Genomic DNA, 20882 nt, shown 5'->3' on the forward strand with positions numbered 1-20882 from the left:
CCCCCCCCACTTACCACCCCTCTCCCCACACTCACCACTCCTATCTCGGGCCTACGTTTCAGATGACTGTATATTTTCACTGTCACAAAGAGGTAGAAACACTTGTTTGTGCAAGGCATATTTCAGTTCTTGGGGTGTTCTGAGAGAAAGGATATTTCCTTGGGACAGAGTCGTAATATTGACCAGCCAGTGTTAAGGGAAGCCATGAAGAATTTTATAACTTGGCTTACACTCAGCTAGTTTGCTTTCTGGAAAGATTAAATCAGTTTGCAGCAACAAGATATCTGTGTACCAGCTACGCCAGAGACCTAAAAATTGTGTGACTTTTTTCAGTTTCTTGTTTAATCTTTAAAAGCACTTTTAAGAACACAAATGAAAACGTAAACCTAAATGAAATAGGCAATTCCATTTAACCAGAGTACTATATTGAAAAAAAGTGAATTTGTCTTACTGTGAATGCTTTACTTCATAAGTATTTCTGGGGGTATGAACTTATTATTTTCTTTACTATCAGACCCCCAGCCTGGCCTCTGAGCTGGCCTGTTTGGGACCACGAGTATCAAAGTCGCGGGAGGGAACTGGGGAGCGCGTGGCAGTCGTCTGGGGCAGAATGACGACCCTGAGCCCCCCAAACAGCCACGGTCCCGGGAAGCCAGAGAGGCAAATGGCGGGAACAGTGGCCACAGCCAAGCCAGCCCACGGCTCAAGTTATCAGCTAAAAGTGAAGGGCTCCGACTAGACTTTTATGTGTGCTTATTCCATGCCTAAAGTTTCAAAATCCCTTAGCAGTCTCGTGGCACTCGACTGTGTGTCCCCAGGGAGGAAATCACAGGCTGGCGGCCAGGACAAGATGTCTAGACTGCCTGACGCGCCCTGCAGCCCAGCCCTTCTCTACTGGGGCGTGCCCTGGGCGGGAGCTGTCCCTGCCCTGGTGCCAGACGTTCCCACCCCAGGGCCCAGGGCTCCAAGATCCTCCGGGGTGTCCTAACTGGCCTCTCTGGGGCTCGCCCACTCGAGCGCCTGTCTGCAGAGCACCAGACCGGCGCCCTCAGGATCTTCCACCATCCTGGGCCTGAAACAGCATCTGCTGGCTGACAGCCAGCCCAGTGGATCGGGAACCCGCTACGCCTCGTGATCCCAGCGCCTCGGGACCAGCCTGGGCATCTGAGCTGGTGGGTGTCCGTGACAGATTTCCAGCTGGCTCCGGCCCCGGGGCCCTGGCACGCACAAATCAGACTGCCGAGGTGAGGCCCTTCCCCAGGTTCTGCCTCCCATCACCCCACTCGCCTTCTCACCAGAAACAATCAGAACTATCCCTACGTCTGCCCCTCCTAGCGGCCCGGGACTAACACACTTTACAGGGAACTCCGCGTTCAGTCCTAGAAACTTCGTGTAGCAGGTCTCTGCAGCCCTGTTTTAGGATGAGGAACAGTGAGACAAAGTCACTGGGCTCCCAAGTGAGAGGCGGGTGTCAACCCCAAGACCACCTGATGCCAAAGCTCCCCTCCATACCCCACGTGCAATACCACCCGCACGTCTTCTCAGTGTGAATAAGGAAAGAAATCGAAGAAAGGAACCAAAGGAAATGGAAGGAAAGAACGGAAGGAATCCATCTAACTGTAAGGAAAATACTTTTGCCTCCAATGAGAACCAAGGGCACTGTACTTTCTAGGGGCTACAGAGGCAGAGCCACAGACCCGTTTTGGGAGTAATCATTACTCTCAATTACTCCAAAAGAACGACACACTCAGGGTCTCAGAACAAGTAACGCCATCAACAGCCTTTTATCCAGGACACAGAGTGGCCTGCTTTGGCAGGCGGTTAAGAGGTGACCTGCAGGGGAAGGGCCCTCCGCCCTCCACCTCTCTCCCTCGCACTCAGCAAGAGAGGACCAGGTCCCCCCACGTGCTAACTCCTGCCGCTTCCTTATGAGCTGTGTTTCTACTAACTACGTTTTTAAAAACTCCTCTTGCTTAGTAAAATCCTCAGTCAATATTTAAATTTGATTCAAGCTTAGGATCTTTTTTTTTTTTTTTTTTTGATTTATTTATTTATTTTGAGAGAAAGAGAGCATGAGCAGGGGTGAGGCAGAGAAAGGGAGAGAGTGAATCCCAAACAGGTTCTGCACTGTTAGCACAGGGGCTTCTACTCTTGAGCTAGGAGATCATGACCTGAGCTGAAATCAAAAGTCAGACACTCAACCGCCTGAGCCACCCGGGTGCCCCATCAGGTTTAGTATCTTTGCGGTCTGACATCCTTTTATTAGAAATTACCTAGGAGAGAGAAAGCTGAATGATTTGGCTACAGTGGAACAGTGATGACTTCTTTTGTAACTCATGAGGAGACTGGACAGAAGTAAAGAAGGGCAGAGGTGATGAGGACAAATCAACCATTATGGCTTTTGTAATTCAGCTTTTGAATGAACAATGATCGTATGCTTAATTACTACTCACCTTGGTACAGAAAATATTTCAAAAGGCAGCAGTTAAATTGCCTTCCCAGTCAAAGTCTAGAGTGAAAATTATTATTTTCAGATAATCCAATAAAGTCAAAAGAAATCAGAATTAACTAGGAGAAATTTTGATGAGGAGGATGTGCACGGCCTTAACATGTCTCCCCACTCGACGCGAATTAATTTCAAAGGAAAAAAGAGTAAATACACATTGGGAGTTTGGACGATTCTTTGCTCAGGTAGCCAAAACCAACATCATCAAACATGGCGCGCCTCGAGAGCAGATGCCCGAGAAAGGCACGGCACCAGTCATGCAGTCTTCCGACTGAAGCCGTCACAAAGAAACACCAGAAAAGCTCCAAAGAGGAATGTCCTGTGAAAGTAGGACCTTTTCTCTGAAAATGCCAATGTCCTACATGACGAAGGATGACCTGAGAAGACGTTCCAGATTAAAGGAGCTCGTGGAGATATGACAACTAAATGTAATACCGGACCCTGGCCCAGACAGAAAAAGGTTACAAAGGACAGCCCTAAGGCAACTGACGAAACGGCAGAGGAATGCAGATTATTAGTATTTTCTTGGTGTAAAATTTACTTAGGTTGAGAACTATACTGATGATACAAGACTATGTCCTTATTCTCAGGAAAACTGTACTGAACGTTTAGAAGCGAAGCCCCCTGATGACTGCAACATACTCTCAAATGGTTCCCCCCACAAGTTTATGTGTTTGTACGAACACACATGGGCGCACACGTGGGGAGAGAGGGTGAGCACACACAGGGCAAATGTTAACGACAGGTGATTCTGGATAACAAGTATATAGGTGGTCCTGCATTATTCTTATCCTGGTCATTTTCTCTACGAGGAGCATTACATCCCAATACAATTGACAAAAATTAGAATCAATACAAAAAAAAGAGAACACTCACACTCAGATTTTCTCAGTCTAAGCGTCAAGCAAGGCACAACCCACCACGGGTGAGCTTCCTTCCGAAGGAGGCAGGGCCTCGGACTGACGCGTGCCAGACGACACGGCCAGTGGCGAGGGCTGCAAACGGGGCAAGGCGGATGGGTGAAAGGCAGAAAGGCAACAGTCTACACAACTTCTGCCCCAGGCCCGCTCAGGGAGCACTCTGCCGTGCCTCTTGGGAGCGGGTGGCAGGAAGGAACTGCACGGAGGCAGAGAAGCCCAAGGCAGCCCAAGGTGCCCGCTCGGCACCTACGTCACAGAGGCTCACCAAGACCGGCAGCGACAAGTAACGGAGCGTCAGACCCTGCCCGGGGGGATCAGGGGGGCTGGCGGGGAAGGTCACAGAGAAGACGCGATCACCAGTTGACCCATGAGCTGGACGCAAGTGGTGGGAGGCTCCTCACCCCATCCCGTCCTTGGGATGAGCCCTCCACTTGCCTTTCTCGCTCCCAGAGGCCGCTCCAAGGACGCAGCCCTGAGACACTGACGTGGTGTCCACAACACCTGCACAATATACCCGCCTGAACCCAGTTAAGGCGTCTCTCTCTCTCTCTTGCTCTCTAAACTCTTAAGATGTGGCAGGTGGGAGCAGGGACCCTTTCATGTTGCCGGTCCAGGGCAGGCCCTGCACAGAAGTTCCCTCTGCCGATTACAACTGCCCGCCTACCAGCCTCGGATGAGCGCCTGCCTCTTTTTGGGTCTCCCTCTGCCCTCCCAACGAAGGGGGCCGGTTTCACATCTCCCCTGGGAGCCCCTGACAGGGATGCGGCCCCACAGAGATCACCAGAAAGGGCTGCCATGACAAATCCTACAAGGCAAACCGCAGAGCCGACCTCACGCTGAACCTCCAGCTCCTTTTCTGATTTTGATTCACTGCAGCCATGTTTTCACTGACGATTTTAAAATTAATTTTTATGTTTGCGCCAGACAGCTTTTTATTTCTCTGGTGATCTTGCAGTGCATATGTATGATCATGAGGTACAGAAATAGAAAGTGAGGAGGAACAAAGAAAAAATGTCACATTTGCTAACAATGGAGGAAATTCAAAAGCAAGGCTTGGGCTCCTGTCAACCTTTCAGGAACGGATCCTGACTAGAAATTGATTCTTCTAAATTCTCTCTAAAGCCTACTGGCCTGAAATACTAAGTGGCAATTCCAGGTCAAGTGGTACCAAAATAACCTTTCCCCAGACAGGAATCCTCTGACCTTCAAAGGAAGTTTCAAAGATCTGAAGCAGAATCTCATTTCAGAATCAAAAGAAGATCCTGCTTTTGAAAACAAATCTACACCAAAAGCCTCATTTTGATCAAAACAGGTTCGACTATGATTTTCATCGGGTGTTCTGGTTCTAGCTTCTTAGACCTTTCGTGGATCTTAATTATAAAGAACATGGTGCAGCCTAGAAAACCAGGCTTTGAGTAGATCTTGTTTGTTATTTAAAACCTTAGAATCTATTACCTTTTTGTGTGAGTAGGAGATATATTGGGAGCCAATAAAATGCTAAATCCTACATTGCAACAAATTCTAATAAAGCATTCAGTGTGGCTGTCAAAGAGACCATTATGGAAAAGGCCAGCATTAGCCTGTTAGCTGTGATCAATAAAAAACTGGCAAAAAAATCCTAACTACAGAAGCATCGGAAAACAGAAGAAACCTCTAAATAACCTTACCAAAAAACAAAGTTTTTTTTTTAAACTAATGGAAATGGAAAGCCAGAGATACCAGGTTTTCAGCTCTGGGGAGTAAACGTCTGAAAACTTAAGATATCCTTTTCTATCCAAATGACTCATTTTATATAGTTCTAATCACTCCATATAAGACTTAAAAAAATTTTTTTTTTAATATTTATTTTTGAGAGAGAGAAAGAGACAGAGTGCGAGTGGGGGAGGGGCAGAGACAGCAGGAAACAAAGAATCCGAAACAGGCTCCAGGCTCGGAGCTGTCAGCACAGAGCCCGACGCGGGGCTCGAACTCATGGACCGTGAGACTGTGACCTGAGCCGAAGTCGGCCGCTCAACCGATGGAGCCACCCAGGTGCCCCCATATGAGACTTTTTGCGATGGGTAATAGTCTTATTTCCACCATTCATGCTAGCTCTACCACTAATAAGCTGTGTGCCTTGGGGGAATTTAAATTTCTGTCCTCTGTCTTAGTTTCCTCGTCTGTAAAACAGGAACCGAGTATTACTCTGGGGAGTAAATGAGTTAGCGGCTGGTGCAGAGCTTGTGCTCGGTATGTTAACTACTTCCTCCACCACCACCACCATGACCATCAACACTACTAGGATTCAGAAAAATGGACAGACAAGAATGGATAAGACAACTTTTTAAACGATAAGACAGCATGGCAACTAAAACAGTGTGGTACTGATGTAAGGCTCAAACAGGCAAAAGAACAGGTAACTGTAAAACATTATACACACACACACACACACACACATTTCTTAATATAATTAACAAGGCATAATAAATGAATGACAACTGGGTTATTTAACAAACGGCTTTGGTAAACCGGCTAAGCATTTGGAAGAAAAGCAATTGAGAGTCTCATTGTATTTTACACTCAAAGTAAATCCAGATGGATTAAAACCATAAATGTTTAAAAAAAAAAAGGTACTACAGAAGAAACAAATTCCAAATTAACTCGGAAAACGGACAGACTCTCTCAATATGAAAAGAATGAAAGAAAGATAGATCACCAAAGTGAAAAACTGAGAAAAACGCAATCGATAAATATAAAAAGGTCATCTGCCTTATGAAAGATATTTTTAAGGCAAAAGGAAAAAAATGGTTACAGGAATAAACAAAAACAATTAGATTAAAAAAGTACACAATAAACTAACAAACATTTGACCTCATTAGCAACTTAACAACATGAATCCAAGCAAAGAAGTGTTGGAAAGAAGGATGGAAAACTGAAGACCAGCAGAGTGCCAGGTGTTGGCGAAGGAGCAAGGAGACCAACACTCCCAAGTGCTGGGGTGTGTGTGTGTGTGTGTGTGTGCACGCACATGCACAAAGGGCCACAAGTGTCACGGGAACACCCCAGCAGCACGCAGAGAGCCCCAGAAGTTCACAACCCCCCAACCCAGGACCTCCACCCTCAGATCCTCCCCCAGGGAAACAACCAGGGCTGGAGAGAAGGCTGGTGTACAAAGGGTTAACATCTGACACTTGAGGGGATAATGCTGAAGTCAAAGGTGAAAATCCACACTATGAAATACTGCGCTATCATTAAATGATCACAGTTGTGAAGGTGATCCTGTTGGAAGGCCATTCCCATGTCACTCAGTCATAATAAGGGGAAAAACCCAATCGTACAAAACGATACGAAGTATTTTCCCCCATTATGGAATGATGGAACAAATCAAGTAGAAAGAAGGAAGAAATGAAATACACTAACAGTGGTTAACCCAGTGAGAAGATTAGGAGTTATTCCTATTTTCTTCTTTATTTTTTTAGGTTTTTTTTTTTTTTAATTTTTTTTTTTAACGTTTATTTATTTTTTACTTTTGAGAGAGACAGAGCATGAGCAGGGGAGGGACAAAGAGTAAGAGAGGGAGCCATAGATTCTGAAGCAGGCTCCGGGCTCTGAGCTGTCAGCACAGAGCCCGACGCGGGGCTCGAACCCACAAGCTGTGAGATCATGACCTGAACTGAAGTCGGACGCTCAACCGACTGAGCCACCCAGGCGCCCCTTTTTAGGTTTATTTTTACTTATTTTTTGAGAGAGAGCGAGAGAGCGCGACCGTGCAAGCAGGGGAGGGGCAGACAGACAGGGAGAGAAAGAATCCCAAGCAGGCACTGTGCTGTAAGCCCCGAGCCCAATGCGGGGCTCGAACTAACCAACCATGAGATCATGACCCCAGCTGAACTAAAGAGACGCTTAACTGACCGAGCCAACCAGGTGCCCCTTCTTCATTTCTGTTTCATATTTTTTACAAATCTGCTAGCTTGAGTAGGGAGAACGTTAAAACTCAGGAAAACAATAAACATGGTCAAATAAGGGAAAGAAGTCACCGGTGGAATGACAAAAAGAATCAACGATATTCAACCCTACATAGGACTTTCTAAAACCCTTAATGAGTCTACAGTGTTTCCCGGTCTTACTGTATTCTCCTTTATTAACCACGTGTGCCCATGAGAGTCCATCAGTCTCCACTCCGGCCTAAGGAAATGAAGCAAGCCGGGGCCGGGGTCACATCTGTGCCTCCCCCTCCAGCCCTGCCCCGGCCTCCAGCAGCTCCTAGGCTCCAGCTCGGTTCTTACCTCCCCGCTCAGAGCAGGCACACCCCTACCAGCCCCGAGGATTATTTCCCTTATGTTTTTCATTAGACACAACTCAAAAATATTTGTCATCCACAGTGAAATTTCTTACATGTAGGAGGCACTTCATAGATAATTCTTAATGTACAGTGAGAGTTAGTGTTTTCTGACATCCCGGGCACTATAAACTAACGGGCTATCTATATCAAGGTTTCCACCTGCCTAAATGTGCTTTCTAAAGCTTTCAGGTTATGTTAGTTGCCCATACTATCTCTTTATATTCTTATTTCTGTCGTGTAATTACCTTTGTACTTTTTTTCTTTTGTTCTTTTTTTTTTTTTGAGACAGAGAGAGACAGAGCATAAATGGGGGAGGGTCAGAGAGAGAGGGAGACACAGAATCCGAAACAGGCTCCAGGCTCCGAGCTGTCAGCACAGAGCCCGACGCGGGGCTCGAACTTACAGACCGTGAGATCATGACCTGAGCCGAAGTTGGAAGCTCAACCGACTGAGCCACCCAGGTGCCCCATCTTTCATTCTTTTTTTTAAGTCTGAAGGCAAAACACTAATTCCTTTTTCTTTCTTCATCCCAACAAAACATATATGTGAGATGGGAGAAAAATCTGTACTTCAGAAAAAAAAAATCTGTGACCTCGACTAGGTAAGAACCTGCAGCCTGGGAAGTCTTCCCAAAACAAAGATGTCTGGGTTTGGTAATCAAAGTATCAAAAATTGGGAGATGTCTGCTTTCCTTTGTTTTTTAATTAAAAAAGAGAGACTCAAGCTCTTACTCCAGTCAGCGTATGACTTCTTATATAATCTTGCAGACAGACGCCAAGCACGTATGTGAGCACTGCTCTCCCAGGATTCAGTCTGTTCTAAGCAAGGTTAAGTAAAAATCAATTCTCTGTATTGATCCAGTGCCCAAAGCCAGAGTCTTCAACAGGAATTTCATTTGAAGTGCGTCACTTGCCCTTTGATCATTTAAGTAGAGGGTATGCATCTGGTGGGAAAAGAACTAGAGAGAAAAATATCCTGTTCTCTGACTGCTCCCACCAACACAGTGGCCACAACAGACCCAGGACGGGACCGAGGGAAGGTTCCAAAAGGCAGGAGGTGAGGGGAGCCAGCGAGGGGGAGGAAGCCCAGGAGAAGGCGGGTCCTGAGGAGCAGCAGCCCCCTAGCAAACCAGAGCACAGGACCCCACCAGCCCTCTGAAATCAGAACTACCCTCCGCAGGCTAGAGTTAAAATTTTCAGCAGCCTCGGCCAACTACCAAAGCCCCCAACTGCACATTTTAGCCAAGCCCCAAATGTCAAAACAGAGCAGACAGGCAGAGAGAAGAGTGCACCAACCAAAGAAAACCGCCAGGGCTGAGAGCCAAAGGCTGGCATGGCACCGGCCCCAGCACGTGTGGGGGACACGTGGCTGGGGAACGGTGACAGGAGGTCGGAGGTTAGTGGGCCAGATGGCAAAAAGCCCACCAGGCCAAGCGAAAGACCCTGGATTCTACTGCTGGCATAACAGATGCCTCTGGAAGGTTCAGACCTGCCTCGGGAGCCCAAGTCTGCACCATCCAATTTCCGTAAAAGTACATCAAAGCAGTAAGTCTATCACAAATTAAATGAAACTCACAGTCTACTAGGCCCTGATCGTGTGGTCCCACCCCCCTTACCAACCACACCTTCTTCTTTACCTACTCCCACCCCAGGGCAGTGGGGCCTCAGTTTATCTCTTCCCATCATCTGTAGTATTCTCCATAGAACCTCCCACCCCGCCCCCCCAACGGGCCTGTAGTCTCCCTCTGAAGTGACGGTGCCTCCCCATCTTCCATTTCAGTTACACATCACCTCCCCAGAGCTCCATCCTGGTCACCTGATCTAGTCAGCTCCTGGCACCTCTCACAGCACCCCACGTGTCACCTTCACGGTGTTTATGACAACTGTCCACTTGCTTGTTCAATGTCTACACTTCCCACTCGACTGAGTCTGGAGAAAGGAGAAAACATGTCTGTTTTGTTCACAAGTGTATACCTAGGATTTGATAAATATTTGATGAATGAATTTTAAAAAGTAATATATACTCCAAAGGCAAAAATTGGTTTGACTAAATTGACAAATCTTTTCCTGGCCAAAAAAAAAAGGAGGGGGGGGCGTGAGGGAACTTAAATAACTAACATAAGGCGTGAAGAGAAGGGAAAACACACTGATCTCACAAAATAAATAAGATTATAAGGGAATATACGAACAACTGTATGCCCACAAATTAGGTAAGCAAAACAAGTTACTAAATGACACAGATTACCACAACTGACTCAACAAGAAATAAAAACTCAGCACCTCTATACAAGTAGAGACTGAATTCGTAATTACAGAGCTTCCCCTGAAGAAAAGCCCAGGCCACAGGGGCTTCACTGGTAAAGTATATCAAACATCCAAAGAAAAAATTAATACCAATATTTCACAAACTCTTCTAAAACTCAGAAGAGGAAGGAACACGTCCCAACTTATTCTGAGGTCAGTATTATTCTGATACCAAACGCAGACAAAGATATCACAAGAAAGCTACAGACCACACCCCTAATGAATACAGACATGGAAACCGTCAACAAAATATTTGCAAACATATAAAAATCCAGCAACATATAAAAGGATTTGCATATAATCCTTTTGAATCCATCAACATATAAAAACAATCACACATCATGACCAAGAGGGATTTATTTCAAGAACCAAGGCTGGTTTAACATTCAAAAATCAATTAACATAATACACTCTATTAATACAATAAAGGATAAAAACCACATCATCACCTCTGTAGACGCAGAAAAAGGATCTGACAAAACCCAACACTTCTTCGTTGTAAAACGCTCGACAAACTAGGAATAAAAAGGGACTTCCTCAACCCGGTAATGGCCACCTACAAGTAACCCACAGACAACATCATACTTTATGATAAAAGATTAAATGCTTTCTCCCTACAATCAGGAACAAGATGAGTATGTCCCATTCAACAGTGAACTGAAGGTTCTAACCAGGGCAATTAGGCAAGAAAATGAAATAAAAGGCATCCAAAGTAGAAATGAAAAAGTAAAACCATCTCTATTTGTAGATGACATGATTTTCCACAAAGAAAATTCTAAGGAATTCACTGGAAAACTCAGAACCAATAAACAAATTCAGCAAGGTGACAGGATACAAAACCGATCAATAAATGAAAATCACTTGTACTTCTATACATTAGTAACGATAATTCCAAAAATGAAATTAAGAAAACAGTTCCATTTACAATAGCACCCCAAAGTGTAAAATACTAAGATATAAAATTTTTTAAAAAGAAGTATAAGACATGTAGGCTAGAAACTACAAAACAATATAGGTAAATGGAAAGAGATCTCATGTGGATGGATCAAAAGACTTAATATTATTAAGGTGGCAATACTCCCCAAATTCATCTACAGATTCAATACAACCCGATCAAAATCCAAACTTCAGTAAGACAGAGTACTCCTGACCTAAGAAGAGACAGAACTGACATAAGGATAAACGGAATCGAATTTGGAGTCCAAGGTTAATCCCTACATTCATGGTCAACTGACTTCAACAAGAGTGTCAAGACAATTAAATGGAAAGAGAACAGTCTTCAACAAATGGTACTGAAACGACTGGATATTTATATGCAAAAGGAGGAATTTGGATAACACCATATACAAAAATTACTTTGGACTACACGCCTGTATGTAACAGTAAAACTACCGAACTCCTAGAAGAACACATAGGAGTTAAACTTGACGAAATTATGTCAGGCAAAGTCTTCTTTGCTACAATACCAAAAGCACATACAACGTAAGAAAAACAGATAAACTGGACTTCTCAAAAACATTCATATTTCAAATGACACCATAAAGAAAGGGAAGATATCTACAGAATGAAAGAATATACTTGCAAATCATATAACTGATAACAGACTGGTATCCAGAACTTATAAAAAAATCTTAGGGGCGCCTGGGTGGCTCAGCTGGTTGAGTGGACGTCCGACTTCAGCTCAGGTCATGGTCTCGCTGCTCGTGAGTTCAAGCACCACGTCGAGCTCTGTGCTGGCAGCTCAGAGCCCGGAGCCTGCTTCAGATTCTGTGTCTCCCCTTCTCTCTGCCCCTCCCCCACTTGTGCTCTGTCTCTCTCTCTCTCTCTCAAAAATAAATAAACACTTAAAAAAATTTTTTTTTAAATCTTAGGGGCGCCTGGGTGGCTCTGTCGGCTCAGGTCATGATCTAATGGTTTGTGAGTTTGAGCCCTCAGTCAGGCTCTGTGCTGACAGTGTGGAGCCTGCTTGGGATTCTCTCTCTGCCTCTCCCTAACATGTGTGCATGCTCTCTCTCTCAAAATAAACTTAAAAAAAAAAAAAAATCGCCCAACTCAGTAGTAAAAAGAGAACTAAGCCAATTTACAAATGGGCAAAGCAAATGAATAAACATATCTCAAAAAAAAAAAGATACACAGATGGCCAATAAGGACATGAAAAGATGCTCATCATCACTAGTCATCAGGGAAATACAAATCAAAATCACAATATGACAACGCTTCACACCTACTAGAATGGATGAAATTAAAAAAGACCATATCTGGTGCTGACAAAGATGTGAAGAAACTGGAATCCTCACCCACTGCTGGTGGAAATGTGAAGCTGGCCAGGAAAAGTCTGCTAATTCCTCAAAAAGATTTATACAGAATTACCACCTGACCTGGCATCTCCAGTCCTAAGTGTGTGCCCAAGAGAAGTGAAAACAGACATCTACCCAAACACTTGTACACGAATGTTCAGAGCAGCATTATTCACAATAACCAAAAAGTGGAAGCATCAACAGATGGGCAGATCAACCGAATGTGGTATATCCACATAATGGACTATTATTTGACCATGAAAAGGAACGAGATGTGCTACAGTGTGGATAAACCTTGAAAACATTATGCTAAGTTAAATAAGCTAGTTACAAAACACCACATATTCTAGGATTCCCTTCTCACGAAATGCCCAGAACAGGCAAACTGACAGGCAAAGAAAGGTAGGGCAGGGGTTGCCAGGGGCTGGGAGAGACACAGGAATGAAGAATGACTGCTTAATGGGTGTAGGGTTTCCTTCTGAAACGATGGAAATGTTCTAAAATTAGATTGTGATGACTGGCTGCACGATCGTATGAATATACTAGAAAAAGATGAATTGTGTATTTTATTTCCTTTCTTTTTTTTTATTTTAATGTTTATTTTTGAGAGAGAGAGAGAGAGACAGCACAAGCAGAGGAGAGGCAGAGAAAGAGGGAGACACAGAATCCGAAGCAGGCTCCAGACTCTGAGCTGTCAGCACAGAGCCCAACATGGGGCGCGAACCCACGGACCACAAGATCATGACCTGAGCCGAAGTCGGATGTTTAACTGACTGAGCCACCCAGGCGCCCCGTGAATTGTATATTTTAAATGAGTGAAGTGTATGGTATATGAATTATATCTCAATACGCTGTTTAAAAAACAAAAACAAAAAAACAAAACAAAACAAAACAAAATAAAAAACAGATAATACAGTGATATACGGTATATCACAGATGGTCCCGGACTTACGATGGTTCAACTTATGATTTTCCAACTTTATGGTGGTGTGAAAGCAATATGGATGCACCAGAAACCATAGGTCAAAAAAATGGGTTTTTTTTGAGAGATAGCGAGCACCTGTGCGCCAAGCTGGGGAGGACCAGAGGGAGAAGGAGAGAGAGAATCCCGAGCAGGGTCCATGCCTGGCAGAGCCCAATGCAGGGCCTGATGTCACAACTGTGAAATAATGACCTGAGCTGAAATCCAAAGTAAGATGCTTTAACTGGCTGAGCCACCCAGGCGCCCCCAGAGGTCAACTTTTAAATTCTGACTTTTTCCTGGGCCAGCGGTGGCATGCAGGATCCTCTCTCCCGATGCTGGGCAGGAGAAGCCAGTCCCACCCCCCAGGCAACCACAGGCTCATGAAGGTAAACAACCAATACACTGACAACCATTCTGCACCCACACAGCCATTATGTATTTCCCTTTCTGTACAATATTCAACATATTACATGAGATATTCAACATTTTATTACAAAATAGGCTTTGTGTTACCTGATCTTGCCAACCGTAGGCTGAGGTGAAGAGTTCTGAACATGTTTAAGGTCAGCTGGTTAGTAGGTTAGATGTATTACATGTGTTTTCCACTTACCATACTTTCAACTTATGATGGGTTTATCAGGAGGTAACGCCCTCGTAAGCCGAGGAAGACGTGTAATTTGGTAATATTTCTGTAATGACATCTTCCCTTCCTAAATGTTAAGGGTTAACATTCCTAAATCTTAACAGGGTTAAGATATAAATAGGAGGAAGGCAAAGGAAAAACTTAACCTTGGGAGCCTTGGGAGCTGGGCACCAGAGTTCTCCCAGTATAAAATATTTCCATGGGCTAAATTTGGGTGAGGAGGAATTTATTTGTAGTTCATAGTGACATCAAATTACGGTGCATATCTTCTTTACAGCTCAGTCACTTGAAAACTTTTAAACTGTAAAATGCAAAACTGGCCGCTCCTTAGGAGCAAAACCACTCTGTTCCCAGGAGCACGAAGAAGAGATGGGCTCAAGAAGCAGAAATCACACACTTACGTTCCTCAAGACCGGAAGTGCCAACTGCTCGAAGGAAGTCAGATCCACCACATACTGCCCAACTCGGCACTCGCGTTTTCCAGGTGGAGGCTCTGAGCTGAATAAAGAAACAGTGCATTTGTTGAAAAGACCCCTGTATTGATTTCTGGTTTGCAGCTATGGCCACTGAGCCTCTGGCCCTTCGACATATGCTAAATCACCCTGAGACATCACCTACACAAAACGCGGTAGTATGCAAAGCTAACCTGATGCCGTGCCGTCTCCTGAGAACAGGGTTTCCAACAAGTATGCCCACCACGCCACCGCCACCGGCCCTGGAAGTTACCTGGGGGTGCCGATCCCCAAGCTACAGGGAGGCAGCGCCCCAACTATCTTGGAAAAGTAGCACAAGAAACAGGATGACGAATTACAAAATGATAAAAATTTAGTACTCAGTGGAGTAAGTTTTAAGTGAAATATGCTATCTTTGTACTTTGTTTTTCATATCGTGGTTTCAAAGTCTGTTTTCTTTCTTTGAGAAATCCGCAAAGGCCCAAGATTCTTCAAGATAGGGATCAGAGATTATTTGGCTCGATCCTGTGCCCAGGGAGAATAAAACATCATAGAAATGAAATGTCAGTACCCAATTCTAGACAAAACTCCCCGCGTGCCGGATAAGGTGACGACGTCGAATCCTATTCTTCTCCCTGCCTGTCTGACTTCTTCTGTGTAAAATCCATCAATAGGCACACCAGAGGATTTTAAAACCTCACTGGCTTTCTGGATCAATGTTGTTTTCCCAACTCCTGAAAGAAAAACAAAAAAACAACAAAAAATCCATTAGGAACCACCCCCTTGTTGGAGGGAACAGCACGCAGGGCCTGAGAGCAATCACAGTGGGGGAGAGAAATGGGCTGCAAAGGAATTTTATGAATATTAATTCACTTTCATTTTGATTGTTCCAGGTGTTAAAACTTTTCAGTTTCAAGCATACTAAAAATATGAATGGGATCTTAGTTTTATTTTGAAATTCTGAAACATTATTAATTTTGTCACACACACCATCCCAGAACCAACTGAGCGGCTTACCGGTGACAGCCGAGTGCCATCCGCACCCTCTGAGACAAGCTTCTGGAACTAAGTTTACTCTCTTCCTTGGGTGGCCACGCTCTCACCAGGACGCAAAACTGGTCATGCTTGGGTCGAAGGCTGGGCACTTTAAACTAGGATTTCAACCTTCCCAACACTCTGGACCTACGCTTACCCGCGAAAATCCCGTCACTCCTCCATGGACTTAACATTGCTGTGTCTCCCAGAAAAGCATCCCTTCAATACCACTACCACCACCAGAAATGGCAATCTTTAAACTTTCTCACAAGAGCAATCCGATCGGGTCGGCAGCCCCTTCTGTGACCTCCTCCGCTGTTCTCACGGTTCCTCTGGCTTGCCCCCCAATGCCTTCCCCACTTACAACCTATCACCTCCACCCCCATCCACCTGGCCTGTTAACTACTCGGGTGTGTTTACAGGTACCAACAGGGAATCACCGACACCGTGGAGCCAGGCACTATTAGTAAGGACCATATAATTTAACAGGGGCCTTTGTGTGTATCCATGACTTGCTCCATAGACATCTAAGTCAATGGCATCACGGTTATCAAAAATGGGAAAAATGGGAATCCTCCGGCAAGCCCGCAATAGACTATTTTGAGATACCACAGGGTTGTAAAGTCGTATTATTTCTATGGCTGCCTCCTCAGAGTCATCAGGGTTCCCCAAGAAACCTTGTAAGCTTGTATGAGATAAACCATGAACTGTTACTTAATAAACCTCTCCTCCTAATTCACACTAACAAACGGTGGCGGCTGGCCTTCTGGCCCGTGAACACCAACCCGAGGGGATCCCAGCCACGTGCTCACTGGGGCTGGAAGAGAACCGTGTAGGGTTTTCATCCCAGCTCTGTGTCCCAGTACCTGCTGTTTAGCAAAGTCCCGGCAGAGCCTGTGTAATACGGGCCAGTGGCATTGGTGGATATGTAAGTTGGTACTTTTCTGAAGGGCGACTTCAACGTGCCTTCCGCAGCACACAGCAATTCTGTGCCTAGGAATTCACCTTCAGCAAGAGTCTGACGACAGTACAAAGATACGTGGAATAGGGGTTTTACGTCAGTTTTCATGATAATAGCAAAATATAGAGAGCAACCTATATGGTGACCAGTAAGGGAGTGGTGAATTGCGGTATCATGTATATAACGACATATAAATATGCAGGAATGCCATACGGGCCTTACAGAGAATACTGTTTACCTATCTTTATTAGCACAGAAAACAGACCGCAATATGGCAGTGATAAACAGAGAAAAAGCAGGTTAAGGCACAGTAGGCATATATATATAGCATTATCCTATTATGCTTTTTTTTTAAAAAAAAAGTGAAGTGTATGTATCTACAGGAAATGTTGAGACGGAAATGGAAAAGTTTACAGCACTTATTTCTGTGTGTTGTAATTCCATGTGATTGTCACTTTCTTCTCTAAAACTTTGATTTTTTTTTTTTTCTGGTCTAATAGTAAGTGGGTATTACTCTTAACGTAAGAAAAAAAAAATACTGCATTTTGAAGAAGATAACATGGGGCAGCTATGATAAAAGGGGACGCTTTGTGTCCTGCATGTTGGGCAGAACACTGGTGCTGGCTCAAGCCCCTTCCTGATCAGCTCTAAAAAATCATCTTTCAGTTAATTTTTCATCTCCATCAATTAAGCTACTACCCTAGAGCTGTCTACACGAAGAGGTAACCTATGCTGAAGGAGACCCCAAAATGACGGCTCCATATCACACACAGGCAAGAAGGGCAGGTCAGAAAGCTCCAGAAACCTTTTGGTTCTACTTCTCTCATAAAGCTGACCCTGAGATAAAAGATTCAAGGGCGGGAAGTTTAATTTGGAAAGTGACCCCCAAGACTCCAAGGGAAGTAACTGCGTTATCACGCAAGTTACCTCCGTGGATAGCTAAGCCCACTGGGGAACTCTGGGAGACAGTTTTGGGCACGTGACTCAAGTTTTCCTGCCTGAGGGCTGAGGAAGTAGAGAGTTTATCCACCGACTCCCGTCTCTCATGGGTTGGAGGCTGCTCCTGGGGGACAGGAATTCCCTGGCCCGTCAGGCCTGCTCTGCACACAGGTACAGAATCTAGAGAAATCAGAGAATCAGAGAATCAGAGAATCAGAGAATCAGAGAAAGCCCTCTAAGATGGGTCACAGGTTGGACAGCTGGGAAAAACATTAAGTGTCAAGGAGACGCAAGCAGAGCACTGAGCATATACAACAAAAAGTGACCTCTTTGAAAAGACACATTACCTGATGATCTGAATATGTAGACTAGATTTAGATAGCAGGCAGAGTTTGAGACTAAGTTGATGAGAGAAAGAAACTATGACAAAAAAACAGTAACTCCAAAGCAGGGGGTGGGGGGGGAGGACGTGTATGTAAAAGGAAAAGAAAATTATAGATTACTAACTACATGGCTCTTCTGTGATTACTTTTTACCTGTACTGGGCTAATCAAAATTACACTATAACTGCATTAGGAAGATGGAGAGAAAGAGAAGGTGAGTGGTCTTTAGGACAGGCTTAGGCAAGCTATCTTGTAGAATCATTTGTCTTTCAACTGTGTGTACATGGAACTTTTATAAAAAAAAAAAGGGGACAGGAAGAAGAACCAGCATTGATCTGGCCCACCTCTCTGTCCCCAGCCACCTCCAGGAGCCAGGCAGATCCTATCACAACAACAACAGATCACTTCTGTTATGAAACACATAGATGTCTTGAGGCCAGCCTGCTGAGAGAACAGCATTCCCAGGTTCAAATAAAGGACTGACGACTCAATTTTCAGAAGACGGTCTTTTGCAGTATTAGGGACTACTCTGGATGTTAGAAATCTCTCAAACCGGTCTCCTCACAGCGCCTCCACTGCCTGGTAAAAAGAACATTCTGGAGTCCACAATACTAAGTATGCCCTTTGCTACTTGGGCAACACATAACCACTAAAATAAAGCGAAAGAGGGTTCTAGGCCCAGAATGACAATCTTTGATACCTGAGCTCTCAGTTCACTTAAACATTAGGCACACCTTGCAAAGGAGCTGACGAAATAAATCACCTTCTCTGCTCCCATCAACCCATCTTTCTGCCTTGGCCCATCTGATGCTGCCACCACCTTCCTGAGTCACGCCGGATGCACGCGTGGGGCCTTGGGTTTAAAAAGCGTCTCCTCCAGCTTCACGTGAACGCACACTCTCCCATCGGGATCCCGTAGGGTTGAGGGATGTGCCCAAAGCCACAGACACAGGATCTGGGAGGGGCTTCCTGGAGGCACCGAGGCTTCTCGTCCCCCGGCCTCACCCTTGCAGGCAACTGGGGAGTGGGAAGTCTCATCTTCAGTTTCACTACCGTTCAGGTGAAAACCCCGCGCTTCCTCTCATTACGAATGGTAGGCCAGAGCCACCGAAGCGGCGGCACGTGTGACCATCCACAGAAACCGGGCACCTTCCCGTCAATCACGGCCGCGGCGGGCATCACTGAGCTCAAAACTGCGCCCTGACGCTTGCTGCCGTGGGACCCCCCCCCCGCCCCCCTTTAATGCCTTCGTAAAGAAGCCCACATACTACCAAACCACAGCTCTTTTTCTTACCAGCCTTGGCCTCATTTCTAGCCCTGTCTTTTGTACTTAAAATCACGTTCTCTGGGAAGGGGTCACGGAGCCCGTAACATTCACTGGGGACTTTAGGGACCAGCTGCCAGAACCCTGGAGCCTGCCGCCCCTTCCCAAGTACACGGGGACGCCCCCTACCTCCCGCCTACCCCGGCTGCCCCCCCGCCCAAAAGCGGAGACCCGGGCGGGGTTACCTGGGGGCCCCGTGAGGAACACGTGCCGGGCCATTCCGGTGGGCCCGGGTGGGGGTCGCGGCCCGGGTCGGGGTCGGGGTCGCGGTCCAGGTTCCGCCCCCGGCGTGCGCCGGGCCCCGCCTCCGCCGACCGGAAGCACCGCCCCCGCGGCCGCGCAGGCGCCTCAGCGCCGCCCCCCCCATGCCTCAGCCCTCGGTCTTGCTCGCGCATGCGCCTTGGGCTCTTGATCTCCGTACGCAGTGGAGACGTCCGCGGTCGGGAGTGGGGTGGTCCAGAGTTTTTCGGCCCCTTGTCCTTGATCGTAGATTTCCGGCTCACGGGGCGGGGGGGGGGGGTCTCCAAGGGAGACGTGCGTGAGAATGCCTATTACTAAACTGGTGCTGTGCTAGGTGAGCGCCGTGGTCTAAGTCCTGCCGCTGACGTCCGGACCTGCAAGCTGAAATTACCCCAACCCTCCTGAAAGTTTGGTCTCGGAAACCTTCCGCAGAGGGAGGAGGCTTTGCTACCAATTCGAACTCTTTGCCCAGCGTCGTCTATCATAGCTGCGAGTAGAATTACCTGATAAAACGTGCTTGATGCCTGGGCTCCACTTCCAGAAAATTCGGAGTGTTTGGTCTTGGGTGTGTCCTGAGGATCTGGATCTTTTTTTTTTGTTTTTTTTTTTGAACTCCCCAGCAATTTCCAACGTTCCCTGGGGTTGAGAACCACTTGTTTATAGACAGACCTCCCAGCCCCCATCATTGCATATGAAGACCAGAAATTGGTCTTTCTTACCTCCATACCGTAAGTGGAAACCAACGCAAGACCCCGCCGGAGGATCTCATTGCGCAAAGAATTAAGTGGCTTTCCCCCCACTCACTTGACCACTTGAAGTGTTTCAGCCAGCGAAATGAAGTGGCAATGGCCTTGGGCCAAATTTACCTGTAAACTCTTTCAGCCTGACATGTGTACGGTCTGACTTGTGATCAATCATTCTCCATCCTGGCTGAGAAAGCAATTTCACTGAGTGCTCAACTTAATTGGTCTGTGCCCACACAGGACCTCCAGGGCTCCCCTTAGCCTGCTATATACATCAGTCAGAGGGCCTCAGTTTTTTAGCTATTTAAAAAGTAATCATCTAAAAAATAAGATTTGCACAGTGTAGCTGCTACCATCATTTTGGCAACATTTACAAAGCCGCATCGCTGGTAATGTAGGGCTTTCCACCTACATTTATCTTTAACCTCATGCAAATTGGAATCAAGACCAGCTGATGCAGCCAAGAAAACCCATAGTAGTAGTTTCCAAAAGAAAGGAAACATGTACACAGTCATAAATACACTCTTGTTTTTTTACCAGAAGTATTTCATGCTACCAAAACACTTGTAAACATTAATTGCTAATTAATATAAAAATTCCCATCACTGAAAAACAGTTTATAATTTGCAAGGATCCCCAGGAGTTGGATTATTTTCTTTTGACGGTATACGTGGCATTCTGGTAGCTATTCGCGGGCATCAGTTTAGGTAGCTCAAGGAACATACAGACTCCAGATGTAGGGAACTGCTGTCTCAGAGAACAAAAAGCAAATTCTTCTGTAGTTGGATGTGGGCTTTTTTTACATTAAAAGCCATTTATTTGGGTGGCAATTACATGGTGTCTTAACCTCA

At 45.6% G+C, this 20882-nt stretch overlaps 1 protein-coding gene across 1 annotated transcript in view; it reads right to left on the bottom strand.

Annotated features, from left to right (window-relative positions):
* Positions 1 to 19376, bottom strand: part of NTPCR (nucleoside-triphosphatase, cancer-related) — a 31929-nt gene extending 12553 nt beyond the window's left edge. The window contains exons 1-3 of the mRNA XM_049645003.1: positions 19234 to 19376; positions 14978 to 15140; positions 14356 to 14452 (exon numbers count right to left, since the gene is read on the bottom strand). Of these exons, the coding sequence (XP_049500960.1) occupies positions 14356 to 14452; positions 14978 to 15140; positions 19234 to 19267 (294 nt within the window). The 5' untranslated portion in view covers positions 19268 to 19376. The remainder of the gene's footprint in view (positions 1 to 14355; positions 14453 to 14977; positions 15141 to 19233) is intronic.
* Between the last annotated feature and the right edge of the window lie 1506 nt (positions 19377 to 20882).

The sequence above is a fragment of the Panthera uncia genome, chromosome D2, assembly GCF_023721935.1.
Source record: "Panthera uncia isolate 11264 chromosome D2, Puncia_PCG_1.0, whole genome shotgun sequence".
NCBI classification, from domain to species: domain Eukaryota; kingdom Metazoa; phylum Chordata; class Mammalia; order Carnivora; family Felidae; genus Panthera; species Panthera uncia.